At 43.3% G+C, this 13,244-nt stretch overlaps 1 protein-coding gene across 10 annotated transcripts in view; it reads right to left on the reverse strand.

The window, feature by feature from the left end:
• camta1a (calmodulin binding transcription activator 1a) overlaps positions 1–13,244 on the reverse strand; it is a 269,527-nt gene that overhangs the window by 47,831 nt on the left and 208,452 nt on the right. For all 10 annotated transcript variants that reach the window (XM_067526780.1, XM_067526775.1, XM_067526770.1 and 7 more), the window contains one exon: positions 6,438–6,509. In XM_067526780.1, the coding sequence (XP_067382881.1) occupies positions 6,438–6,509 (72 nt within the window). The remainder of the gene's footprint in view (positions 1–6,437; positions 6,510–13,244) is intronic.

Raw genomic sequence — 13,244 nt, forward strand, 5'->3', positions numbered from 1 at the left:
GCGAACGAGAAAGCTCATAAAGTACAACACAAAGGGCAATATCAAATCAGGACTATGGTGTGTGGCAATCACCTTCAGCAAGCTTACACTGTTAGAGCAGCAAAGACCCCTGACATTTGTTTCCCACTGTGATTGGTGAGACAGCTCTCTGTGCTCCTTTGGTCTGGTCAGTGGAAAGACCAAAAATATAGCATGTAAAATATTGGTGTCAATAACAATCTTGGAAATCACAAAATGTAAACACGTCGATGATCGCTCCTTTTGAAAATGGGGCGCATGACTCTGGAGCAAGATGAATGTCAATGTGCCTTACCGGCAGAGCCTTAACCTTTCGGAGTAACTGAATTATTTAAGCACCACATACCTGTTGTGGGCCTCTGTTTCTCCGTCTGGGCTGAGGCTGGTTAGAAGGCTGCATGAGTCTATGGCCACGCACGCCTTATTGGCCGCAGAGTGAAAATGGCAAGACAAATGCAGTGGGGGATTTGTGATAATTGGCCGTGCTGGTGGGCTAGGCGACGGGCCTAGAGAAAAGGTCGCAGGCACCGAGGAACAGATCAGTCTGGGAGGGGGAGAGGAAGCTATGTGTGCCGCTGGGGTTTAGCTCAACTTCTCTCACTTTCTTCATATAGGGAGAGAACACTCCAGCAGGGGCCATTAATTAAGCGCTAGAGTAACCTTCAATTAGTTTAGAGGTCAGAAGCCCCTGTGTCCCTGTTTTGGGCAGAGAGCAACTCAGAATAAACTCCATACTTTGTCTCTGTGGGGAAAACTGAGAAGAGCAGACATGCATAGAGGACTGGTAGTGGGGAGAGAAACATATTTGAATGTTTATGACTTGAGAGGATAGAGAGGGTTAATGTCAGATGCACTGTTTGTGCACACAAGAGCGAGGAGGAGAAGTGAAGGAGATGTGGGGGGCCACAGGGACATGGCTCATACCCCGACATGCTCATAAAGCAGCTGTTCTCCTCATGGCAGAGAGTGGGGGCCTGCCAGCAGCAGCATGCTGCCGAGAGCACCATGGTCTCCCGTCATAGCACAGAAACCGAACGGCAGAGGGTCTGATACACACACTCACACATGAAGACAAGCGTGCACACAAGCTGACAGATATGCGGATACACTCACACTGCACATACCGCCACTTGTTCTCCTGCCAGTCCAGTGTTGAGGGTTTGCGTTGAACAGTAATGTCAGTGGTGGAGTCATATTCATATGCTATAAATCTGATCTCATACTCTGCAGAGGTGCATTTCCATTTGATACAAACAACAGCCTGCATAGCTAAAGGCAATTATATTTCTACTGCCTCCGTTTGCCCTGAGGTTGTAGACAGCCAGTCAAACCCTCGCCAGGTTTTCCTGCCTCTCCACCCTCTCAGTGAAATCAACAGAACGGTGCCCAGGCTCATCCATGATTTATCTCAGTGAAATATTCATTATGTAGCCTTGCATAGCCTGGACGTATCTGATGTGAATCTGGACCTGACAGCTCTGCTCTGTCATCACACATCACCTGAGCCACTCTGAATCTGGCACCTGTCTCCCAGTGCTCAACACAGAAGCAACTAAACTGATCTGAATGAATAGAAGGCTCTAGTAGATATAAAGAATCCATCTGCCTGTCTTTAGCCTGCAGGCATGTCCGCTCTGGGTCTGTAGTTACTGTATCCTGCTAGCACACATACCTATGATGGAACACTACAGCCAAAGAGCTACTCAACTTTTGGATTCAATTAGTTAGAGAAAAAGAGAGAGTGCGAGAGAGAGCAAGGCCTTTGGCCTGACTGGGCCTAAGGAGCAAGGCATGATGAGTACATTATTGACCCAACACATGGTCTTCTGACAGCATTGACCAGGTTTGCTGATGTTTAAAGATTGAGCTTGTTATGGGAAGTGAACAGCATGGGATATAAAAGACACTGGTTTTTAATAAATTAACACTGCAACAAAGAGTTGAGGGACAAAAATAAGGCTCTGTTGTAGTGAACAGAAAGGTTGGAGAAGAGTAGATTTCAGAACTATGGATAGCACTGCGGAGTCCACATTGCTCGGCCTTATCTTTAATCACAGAGTTATCAGTCTGCCTGTCCAATAAAGTAACCTTTAAATTATTCCATAAATTAAAATTGCTGAAACACTGTCTAATAGTGCTGGAATGATCACAGGGACAATAGTGACAACTCATTTTCCTACATAACACTAATTCAAGTGGTTCCAAAGTCATTATACTCTGAAGGACCAATGTAATAAGAAAAATGTAACTGCAGTGAATGGTGATATTAATAATGTATTCATGTGAGACAGAGAGTAGAGAACAGTGGCCTAAGCTGAGGAAGGTAAGAGGGAGAAAGTGATAGCTGTGAAAAAACAAGGTCGTCAGCATTCCCTGCTGCCTTAGTAGTCATTTCATTATGTCATCCTTCTCTCCTCCTCTTTAAAGTCGGAAAAGCGGGAGAGGCTATTGACCCCTTTCTGTGTTCATGGCAGCCGGCAGGACAAATGAAGTTTCCCCTCAGACCCCCTCCGTATTAATATCATAATTATCCCCACCTCTGTGCCCCTGTCGGCCAGCGCAAACTTCACTGTCTGATTTGATGGAGAGGTGCAAGCGGGGAATTACATTCGATTAGCACTAAACAAGAGAAGGGGACAGGAAGCGATAGAATCAATCAGTGCCGGTCTTTTCATGTCACTGACTGTGTGTGTGTGAGTGTGTGTGATGTCAAAAGACTGTGTGGTAGAAAAATGTATACAGATATGCTTTTAAGTATCTGGTGATGCACACATTAACTGACTGGTTTAAACAGGGGATACATAGTGTTAGGATGTTTATTATGACTTGGGGACGTCATGTGTTGGTTTTTGTTGGCAGAATTGAAAACAAACTTTGACAGGGCTTTTTTTTTTTTTTTTTTAACCAAAATCTGCTCAAATGGGATTTCTTTTTGAGTGACAAACCACACAGTCTGCTCTGGGCAGCTCTTTGTCTCAGCAGCAATTTGGATTCATTGTTTGCAAGCCCAGATAACTGCTGTGGTACTTTTCTTCAGTCTCAGCAATTTGCGGGGATGGGCAAGACATTTTAAAGTGGTCTAATGCCATAGAGAGGTGGAGGTAGTGTGGTGGAGATGAGCAGATTGAGAGTGAGAGGTGAAAAGAACAAAATAAAAAGAACAGAGTGAAAGAAGACCTCACTTGCAGGTCTTCATTCCTGTCCCCCGTCTCATTACCCAGGCTTTGACTCAATAAAGAGTGGATAAAGACTGGATAAAGAGGCACACACCCACAGGCTAACCTCCCCAAAACACCTTTCACCAACCTCACTCTGTCTGTCTTTTTCTCTTCTCACTTTCTGGCTTTCTTGCACTGTTACACTCATACTCATAGTACTCATACTGCACAAAAACACACATATACACACTGCCATCTTACTCCCTATTCTGCTATTTTTTTTCTTCAAATCTTTCAATCTATTTTCTCTCCAGCTTTTCCTTCAGATTGTTTTTTTTTTAGTCAAACTTTTTAAAAGTTATGTCCATCTCACTCTCTCTCATTCACAGTCTCTACCCTCTATGTCCTCTGTGTTCCCTCCCTGTTGGTACTATGTAATAGGAGTTATTTTCATCCCTGTCTCTTCGTGACTGTGGCTGCTGGATGGCTGAATATTTACATTTTTCACTCACTGGTGACCTTTTCTTGTTGCCGCTTTGGGAGCTCCAGTCTCCTTGCTGCTCTGCTGTTGACAGACTACTGCCTGCAAATCTCATATGGACACAACACACTGTACACAGGGAGTCATGTACAGAGGGTTGAGACTGGACAAAGGAGGAAAGAGAGAGAGAGAGAGAGAGAATGAAAAAGAGAGAGAGAGTGTAGTAAGTATGTCTGGTGCTTTGTTGTTTGAATTTAAGTGGTTTTAAAAGATGAAGGCACTGGAGGTCTATCTACATCCAGAGAGATATGGCCTTAAGTGGTGTAACCTTTTACCCCTTGGTGTCAATGTGATTGTGATTTCCTTTCAGCACAGATGTCTGCACTAAACTGCCTAAACACAGATATCAACCTGGAGTCCCAGAGATGGTCAGAGAAAGACAATAGTTGTTGTAAATAAATGTTTTTGTTTGGCAGCAGAAGATGCTTTTTTGAAGGACTGGGTGTGTTAGCTGCACATTGGAGCTTTGTGAATCATGTAAGGGGATCTGCTGAGCAGTGTAACAGAAGGAGAGGTGAGAGCCACAGATTCACTAACAGAGTTGTTCGAAACTGATGTTCTGCAGTAACAGGAAAGAAAAGTTGAGTCAGTAAACTCCTCAAAGTTTGATATGTGTTTATGTGCACGTATCCTAAAACTGGCAGAGAGAAAGGGTAAAAATAGGGGATAGATTTGTCACCGTTTGTGACCAAAGCTTTCTGTGGTATTACTCTGTGCAGTATGCACATGTTCCTGAATTTCCACACGTGTCTCCATGTGTTATTGTGTCAATGTGAGCTCTGCTCTCCGTCTTTTTGGAACTGTGGTTTCTTTATGTTTGAATTTGTCTTAAAGCGTAACTCAAATATTATCTGTGAAGATTCTCAGTCATCCAGGTCACGGGTGTCCCAGGAATTGCTGTTCAATGGGAACCGGACTTGCTTTTGTTTTGAGAAAATGTTTCACCTCCCATCTGGAGAGCATCCTTCTGTGAGTCAAACTTACTGACTTGAAAAAAATTGTTTTTCTTCTTATTTGTGGTGGCCCTGAAAAGATCTCTTACATTCACACTTTCATTTTAGTAATGGGAGATAAAATCCACAGTCCTTTTGTTTTGTCCTATGCTGGAACGCATTTTGAAGTTCAGTTGAAGCTAATTTGAGCAATGCGTTATCTGAATTCAGTGTAAAATTCCCTCTTTGTGTTACTACCTCTACATACAGCCCAGCAAAAAAAAAAAAAAAAAACACAGTCTCTAGACAGACAATGAGGGGATCTTTTCTCAGTCAATATGTATTGGAGGAATAATGAGAACAGCCAGGAACTTTTTCAGTGTACATAGAGGATTGTGAGTTTTGTATTAGAATAGACTTAAGAAAAATGTGAATCCATCCTTTAAAGTATCACTTAATACCACTACACAATGAGTTAAGTAAATCAACACAAGATTTCCCTGAGAGTTTGCAAAGGGAAGCAGATTAATGATAATATGCACCCTTACCAAACCGAACATGTGCATACAGCAATATATCTTTTGTTAATTCCTGAATTAGAATAATATATTCCTTCTACTATTACTTCTTGCTTGCATTGCTTAGCCATTTTAGTAATATAGTGTTCCTCTAATCATTGGAAACATGTTTAAGTGAAAATAACCTGAATGGCTTTGTTGATTGAATGGAGAAATGAATGGAGGAGATGCTTTTGTCTGCTAGTGTTGTTATTACTGCCTGTGACAAACACACACACTGTGCCAACAGAGAGTGAGAAAAATAAATAGTTGTTTGAAAGCTTTGTTTGCTGTGGGAGCACTAATTATTTTGATTAGTATTTAAGCATTGTTGAGGCCAGTTTTTCTCTTTTGTCTGTTCCCTACTGATCTGCTCTTCTCTTTTGCTAACACACAGTGCTAAAGGTGGTTGGTTAGACTACAGATGGATTTGTCTTCTGGGTCTATTCAGCACAGTAGAGACGTTGTAAGTGAACAATTCTTGTCTTCAGAAAATACATACTTTGAGAAATTGAACTAGCGGCACAGTAGGCAAAGTGTATTCATTCCAAGGATGTTTTTTCTTCATATGTTTTATACAAGAATACGCTGCACAGATATAAAACTACACACATTGACAGATAGATAGATAGATGGAAAGACAAAAATAGCAGCAGCTCCATACACTTCTTTTCTCTGTGTGTATGCTTTACTCTCTCTTAAAATTGTGTGGCTGAGTGGTTGTACGTATCAAGCACCTTCCAACAATAATGGCTGTCATGCTAAACGAGAATGATGAGATGTATTGGGGAGGTGATCAAAGGACTACTATTTACAACCACTCTCAGCCTGCGGACTTGACGACCCACTGTAAGCACACTATACTGAACAGGGAACCTCTTCCATCATGCTTTTACTGCCCATCACTGCAGCTGTTAGACAGTGGAGATGGCAAAGCTTTTAGCAGACTGAGATACTGTCCTCGTGCTGGACGGTGTGTATGGGCAATGCCATCAGAAAAGTGAATGACTGGGAAAGATAAGGGAAATGGAGGCTGGGTAGAGAAAAGAGAAGAGAGAGAGGGAGGTGGCGGGCGGGGGGTAGGTCTGCCTGCTGGCTGTCAGAGGAAAATGCTTTGGCTAAATGGAAACTGATATGCAACTCATTCAACTCCTTGTGGATACGCTGGGAGAGTTTGAGAGTGAAATGAAAATTTGGTGAACTGAAGAGCGGGAGAAGTAGGAGTTCTTACCTGGAGCAGCCAGTAGCACCTACGGTGGAAGGTGGGGATGATGGAGGAGTGGACATAGCAGCCATACAGACACTGAAAAGAAACACAGTAGAAAAGGAGAGAGGGGGACAGAAAGAGAGGACGTTATGCTACAGTAAAGTACAGACAAAAGACTAAGTTCTCTACTGACGATGACAGCTGTGACCTCTGAACTCTACCCATTTTACTCCCACAGTTGGCTGCTGGCAGATGGTCAAGCTATTGTTCTTTGAAACAGAAACAGTGACCTGGAGGGAGAAGGTGGATGGATTTAAGCAGTTGGCATCTCAGCACTATCCCAGCATCACCTTCCTTACCTTCTTTCCTTCCCCCTCTTCCTCTTTTTTCTTGTCCTGCTTGGAGAGAACCCCTGACAGAATGATTCAGGTGCTCCTTACTCTAACCCCCCCCCCCCGCCCTCCATCAACCCACAGGCCACCCCACCACATAACTAAAGCACAGTGTTATTAATATCCTTATCGTAAACAGATAATACTGTGCCTGGGGGCTCGTTACCGTGGAGAGAGCCAGGCAGGGCTGATAACGCCTCCTGATATCTGGCAGAGGTTCTAGGAGACATTTTTCACCAGTCGGCAGTAGAGGCAAACACAGCGAAGCGGCAAGAAACAGGAGCAAGCCAGCACTTATCCACCTTCCTTCCTCTCTCCTCTCCTCAATCCTTCTCTGGGAAAGCCATGTCTCCAGTTCCAGGTGACCCAGAGGGTTGGCAAGCCTTGCTTTTGCTTGTTTACAGGAGCAACAAAATTCTCCAGCACTCTTATCCCCCATTCACCACCCCCACAACAACCCCCACCGACACACACACACACAAACACAGTGTCACCAGCTAGGAAATAGGCTGTGATGTTGTGTGGTACAACATTTGTGAAAGGGAAGGGGAAGGTAGATAGCACGTATGTATGTATCACTATATTAAGGCAGGTTTCCTGGAGCACTGTAGATGGGAATAGAAAGGTGGAGGGAAATGGGGCAGGAGTGGGTGAAGGGGATTAGAGGAAGGAGAGAGGAAGGAGAGAGGAAGGGAGAGTGGCAGGCCATGGGAAGACTGGGCTACATTGCTCGGAGGACCATGTGATAAATAGGTGCCTTGTACTGTATTGTGTGCTCATCTTGTTAAACCAAAACCTACTTAAAAAAGAGCAGGACCTGCAGAGGTATTCAGTCTGTGTAAACACTAATTTGCCAACATTAAACCGTCTTATTAATTATACAAATAGCCGCACTGCACAGCCACACAGACTGACTGGGGAGATACACATTACATAGCTTAAAAAAAAAATCTAACAAATGCAAGCATCCACACGCGGCTGTGCATGTCCAAACACATTTGCATCACGTTATACCTATGACCGATTCACAAACAAACAAATCTGCATAATCCTAAACAGTTTTTCCTGCTGTTCCCTTGTACCACTCACATCGATTGTGAAATAATTTCAGCAATACCAAACTCTGCATGTGAGAGTTAGAGACAGTGAAGGCATGCAGACTTCCTCCTGTTCTTATTTTTTGCTGTACTCTCATCCATTACAGCTGTCTGAAATAGGATGTGTGCCTCCTCCCACTCTCATAGCTCCGCCATCCATTATTCCACGCTGGCAACGGACAGGCACTTCCTTCCACTCCCACAGCGCATCGAACATCACATTACTGCAGTCACCTACAGCTTCTACAAGCTCACACACTTCTATTGCGCAGTTTTTATAGAGCATATTTATGTCATAAACTGTACACTTTTCAGAGCTTAGGCAGTTGTGATGCAATACGGTACACTCGTTTACGAGGCATTACTCTGTTTACGCATTTCACTACAGTCGTGTGCTGGAATACTTTTGTGAAAGATGCCTACGAACAGAAAGGCTAATATTCTGTGTCTTCAATGTACGATGTTGAATTTTAGCACCAACGCTGAGACACCTGTAACAATGCATTCATTTTGACTGCACACAGAAAACAGCAGACTTCTCAGTGCTGCTTATGCTGTCTTGTTAATTCTGATTACCGAGACTTTATTGATATATCTTGGGTAATACAGTTCTAGCCTAAAGCTCTTGGCCTACTGAGAACGGGTTGTGGTGGGGCTGTGTGCAGTTGGATGAGGCTACGGCATGCTTCTCGGGATTGACAGGTGGGCTGGTGCAACAGGCCTCTGTGACTAGGGTGACTGGGGAGGGAATAAATTAGCCCCCAGGCAGCTTTTCTCTCCTTCTGTTTTCTCCATTTTTCAACCACACAAAGTAGCTTAACAGACAAACAGGCAGCATTAAAGCATAACACAACTGTTGCACCTGTCAGTGCCGATACACAGTAGGCATCAGACACATTTGGGCACACACATGTGAGCTTGTGCACTGTCACAGTCCCATAACACTCACCAAGCCACTCACACACAACCGCATAGGAACTATAAAACTACGTTTACTAATAAACCTGAAATATTCCCACAAACACAAGTGTGTACTGTTACACTCATGCGCACATCCTTATGCACACGTATAAAGACAATCCCAATGAACCAAGATCGAAATTCCGACCAAGATAGTTTTGGGAGCACAAGCACACCCACATACACCAAGCTCATCATACTTGAGTGCTTATCAGTAATTCAAGACGCATATCAGTTACTGGTGTTTCTGCTGCTCTCTGCATGCTGAGCGTCTGGGTGACAAAGTGACAGCAGCAGAACCATTATTTGCTGTCTTTGGGCTGTGACAGATGACAGCACATCACAGGGCAAGCAATTAAACCATAATTATACACACATATCCTCTCATAAAAAATTGCAGTTTCCCAGTGTGTAATTTTGAATAGCTTTTACACACTGACACAAACTAAGTGAAATAAATTCATAAATGTGCGTGTGCATACACGTGTATGTGCGCACATTCGCACATACATGTAAATGTATTTTTGTGCACTCATGTGTTAGGGTGCAAACAAGACACAAACAAAAATGATACACAGTTTACAGAGGCATTCACATGCAGTGTGCCCATAATGTATTCATGTGCTGTCACTGCAGACAGCAGGGAAACAAGAGTTACAGCGACGTGTGTCCTCCAAAGTCAGACACTGATGCAGCAAATTCATTTGGTGTTGTCACTCAAGCAAGCGGCCAAGGCAATGAAATGCTGGCATGGCCCAATGAGAGGGTATTATTGCCTGGCCTGAACACACACCCCTTTGGGGTGTTAAAGCAGTCATGAGTGGAGCAGGATCACAGTTCACACAGGGCAAGCAAGCCAGACAGCCCAGTGATAAACAGTTTGGCCTAAATAAAGCCTTCAGATATACGGGCATGGCCACCACCGGTTACCCGTCCTGCCTCTTGAGGCCACCGCTGCCCCTGGCCTGCCTGTTGCCCTGGCGACACCTTAGTTACTTTCATCCATCATGGCTGACAGGTGGCAGAGACAGCAAGAGATGGGTTAGCAAAATGCAAAGTCTGTGATGGCGAGGCTGGCAAGCACACACCCACTTATACAGAGACTGAGAGAGGGGAAACTCTCTCATTAGACCATAATGATGTGTGAAGACAGTCCTAATCAGAGCGTGGCACCTTATTTATGTTGGCAATTTGCTGTTTTCCTGCCGTGATGCAAACATCTTACTGTCAGACACCGTCACACATTTGCCTGTCAGTTAGATTGTCAGTCCAACTGTAAAGACAACACAAACACACACTCGCTCGCACACAGAAAAATGCACATGTGTAGACAACATGCCTCGAATTTGTAAGGAACTGCTTCTTCCTGACTTTTAGTATTATGCTAAACAGCTTCTCATCATATCCAGTCAGCTCCTTCTGGGACAGTTTTACTATGGACTCATGTATGACGCCTGTGTCTTCTCATACTTTCTTAGCTAACATTTGTTCACACATACCACTCTGGATGTGAATAATCTACAGATGAATGTCATCATTTATCAGCTTTTGCTGTATTTTAGTGGCTACACACAGTTGTTAACATGGACATCCACCTGCTAAAGTACTTCTGGCTTACTGCTTCATTAGGGGGAATGTATCATTTTATGTGTGTGTACTTGTGCTTGTGTGCAGGTTTGCATATGTCTGTTCACATGGGTGCCTGGGGCAGGTGATTCAGCCTGGGGCGTAGCAGCATAAATAAAGCTCACGCAGCAGCCAATCAGGCAGTACTATCAAACCCCATCCGTGGAGGGAATGCAAAATCTATACTCAATACAGATTCATGGACCATGCATGATTCAAGGTTCTTGGGCCATTGACAGCATCCATAATGACTATTGATGAACCAACGATTCCTGGCTCTATACAGACGCGATTAGATGACTTACGACTGAAAAGTGACACTTCCAGTTTGGAAGATGAGCTCATTTTCAACTGATACTATAATGTTCGGGTTTTTACCCGCTGCCTTTACAGCTAGCTTTGCCTTCTACCAAACATTCTGAGGGAATCAGATTATCTGTAGTGTCTGGTAGAATGGCACTATGCCCACAATGCACACAACATACCGTATCTCTTGTGCATTTTAGATTCATAGAAATGCACAGCTTATGTACAGTATGTTACCGTGGCTGTATCTCAGACACTGCTTCCCCTATAAAACGCTCCTATAAAATTTGTTCTTCTTTAAACAAGCCACTATTAAATAGTAAAGTTGTAAAAGCATAATTCTTTAGTGCATCTGAAGACTCAAGCAATTGTTGATGAGACATAATACATAATGAATCAAAAGAGGCTTAGATTTATCTTTTCCGATCCTCTCAGTTGGACCAGCTGAAGACTCTAAATCAGTCAAAACCGAACAGGCTACAGAATGAATTGGCAGGCTGTAACCGAGCTGCAGGAAAAAATGGGGGAAACAACTAAATTCCAAAACAAAGCAAAACAAATGATGCTCTGGAAAAAATTCATGTGTTATGGAAATGACTGAGTCTAAAAATAGCGTACTCATTGTAAAAAGAGCACAAACAAATGATAAACAGGCCCTGAAGAGGAGAATTAATTAGCCACACTGGACACGTAAACATGGCTATACATCAAGTTCAAGAGGAAAACAATAACAGGGCTGAGGCACTTGGAGAGAAACCCTTGACCACTTGCCACACCAAAACCCCAGACTCCCTCTGGCATAGGATTTGATGTGAAGGAACAGCAGACAAAATTCCAGACAAACGAGAGAAAAGACATTGTAGAAAAGAAAACAGAAATGATACCATCAGGCACCGGAGTTGCAGTATATATTGGGCAGGTGGCAAAAAGAGAGTGAGATAGACCGACGGCAGAGTAAAGGCATAGGCTGGTAGATAGACAGGGCTTGTGAGGTGTACAGCTGCACTTCTGCACGTGCCAGAGGAAGCTCATGCACACCTGTCTCCCTGACTGACGACACGGTGTCGGTTAATGCTAATGCTAGCCAGCTGGGCTCATGGCCAAAGGCATTAAGTGGAATCGAATTCCACCAAACTAGCTTTAATCAGCAGGTTTTTAAGGTTAGAATTACTCTCCCTCTCCTCCAGCCCGCTGGCCAAGGTTAAAGCAGACACAGGCAGGGGCTGGGCTCGGTTATGGGATGGAAGGGTGGCATGGAGCCTACGGCGTGTCACCATACACCACAAACACACTAACAAAAAAGTCCAAGCACAGCTACCCACAATTGGTGTCTCTCAGGTCACACCTGATAACAGACATACAGCTACAGAAACATACATCAGGCCTTGTCACTGAATGTGTACAAGTCATGCAAAAAAGAAATTACATGAAAGTACAGTTTTGCCTTCAGCTTATGCTTATTCTTGACATCTCAAACTATAAAGAGCCAGCCAGCTAAAGAGTGAAAAGATGGATGCAGAACATAAATGTATGGCAAATCATGCATTCTATAATACTTCAGTTACCACAATCCTTTTGACAAATGTACTCTACATACAAAAAAAAATACATGAAATAAATAAACCTTGACCAGTTTTGTTCCTGTGCCTACATCTGTTCTGAAAGTAGTGCTTTTTGAAGGCATATTCACATAAAGTAAATGCAACAGGAATGTCTTAGCACAAAAAGAAAGGTGAAATGGCTGAATGAGTGAATATATCAGGCTGTCTTTTATGCTTCACAAAGAGACAGCAGAGGCCTTGCCTTGACCTCAGCCTACGACAGCAGTCAACACATTGATGTCTGTCAACAAAGGGAAGCTCAGTAAACCTTGCAGCTCTTCTGCTTGCTTCTCAAAAGTCAAACAACATTTCTATAGTATCCACACTATTAGGCAGGGGACAACAGAAATGGTAGCAAACCATCTTTTTCCACTTTGGATCACTTTAAATGTTATTTGTCATATCTTTCTCCTTTCCTCAACTAACAGCACATATATGAAAGTGGCCGTCTTTGGGGATGAACCACAGATTAAATTAGCTGGAGACAAGTCTTTGTTTTTGAAAGGCTAATAGGCTGTCTTGAACATTTCAGTTTGAACTGCATCTTGATAAAACAAAATTAAGAGTCTGTGTGAGGAGATCAGCAAATTATACTAATGTGAGCGATGATGGGTTACAAATAGATGTTAAGTATATGTATAAGAGGTAAAATGGCAAATGGAAACTGGTCATTATCTCAAGACACAACTTCCTTATCACCTAACCTTTGAGCTGACCTCAAGATTGCCTGTTTAGAATAGACATGTAAAAATGTCTTGCAGAAAAAGAGTAATGAGCAACTGTTTGCATTACAAGCCCGGGGCTAACAACCCCAACAGGTACTTCATTCTATTAAAAATAGAGTAATGG

Source organism: Channa argus, chromosome 13 (genome assembly GCF_033026475.1).
Source record: "Channa argus isolate prfri chromosome 13, Channa argus male v1.0, whole genome shotgun sequence".
NCBI lineage: Eukaryota > Metazoa > Chordata > Actinopteri > Anabantiformes > Channidae > Channa > Channa argus.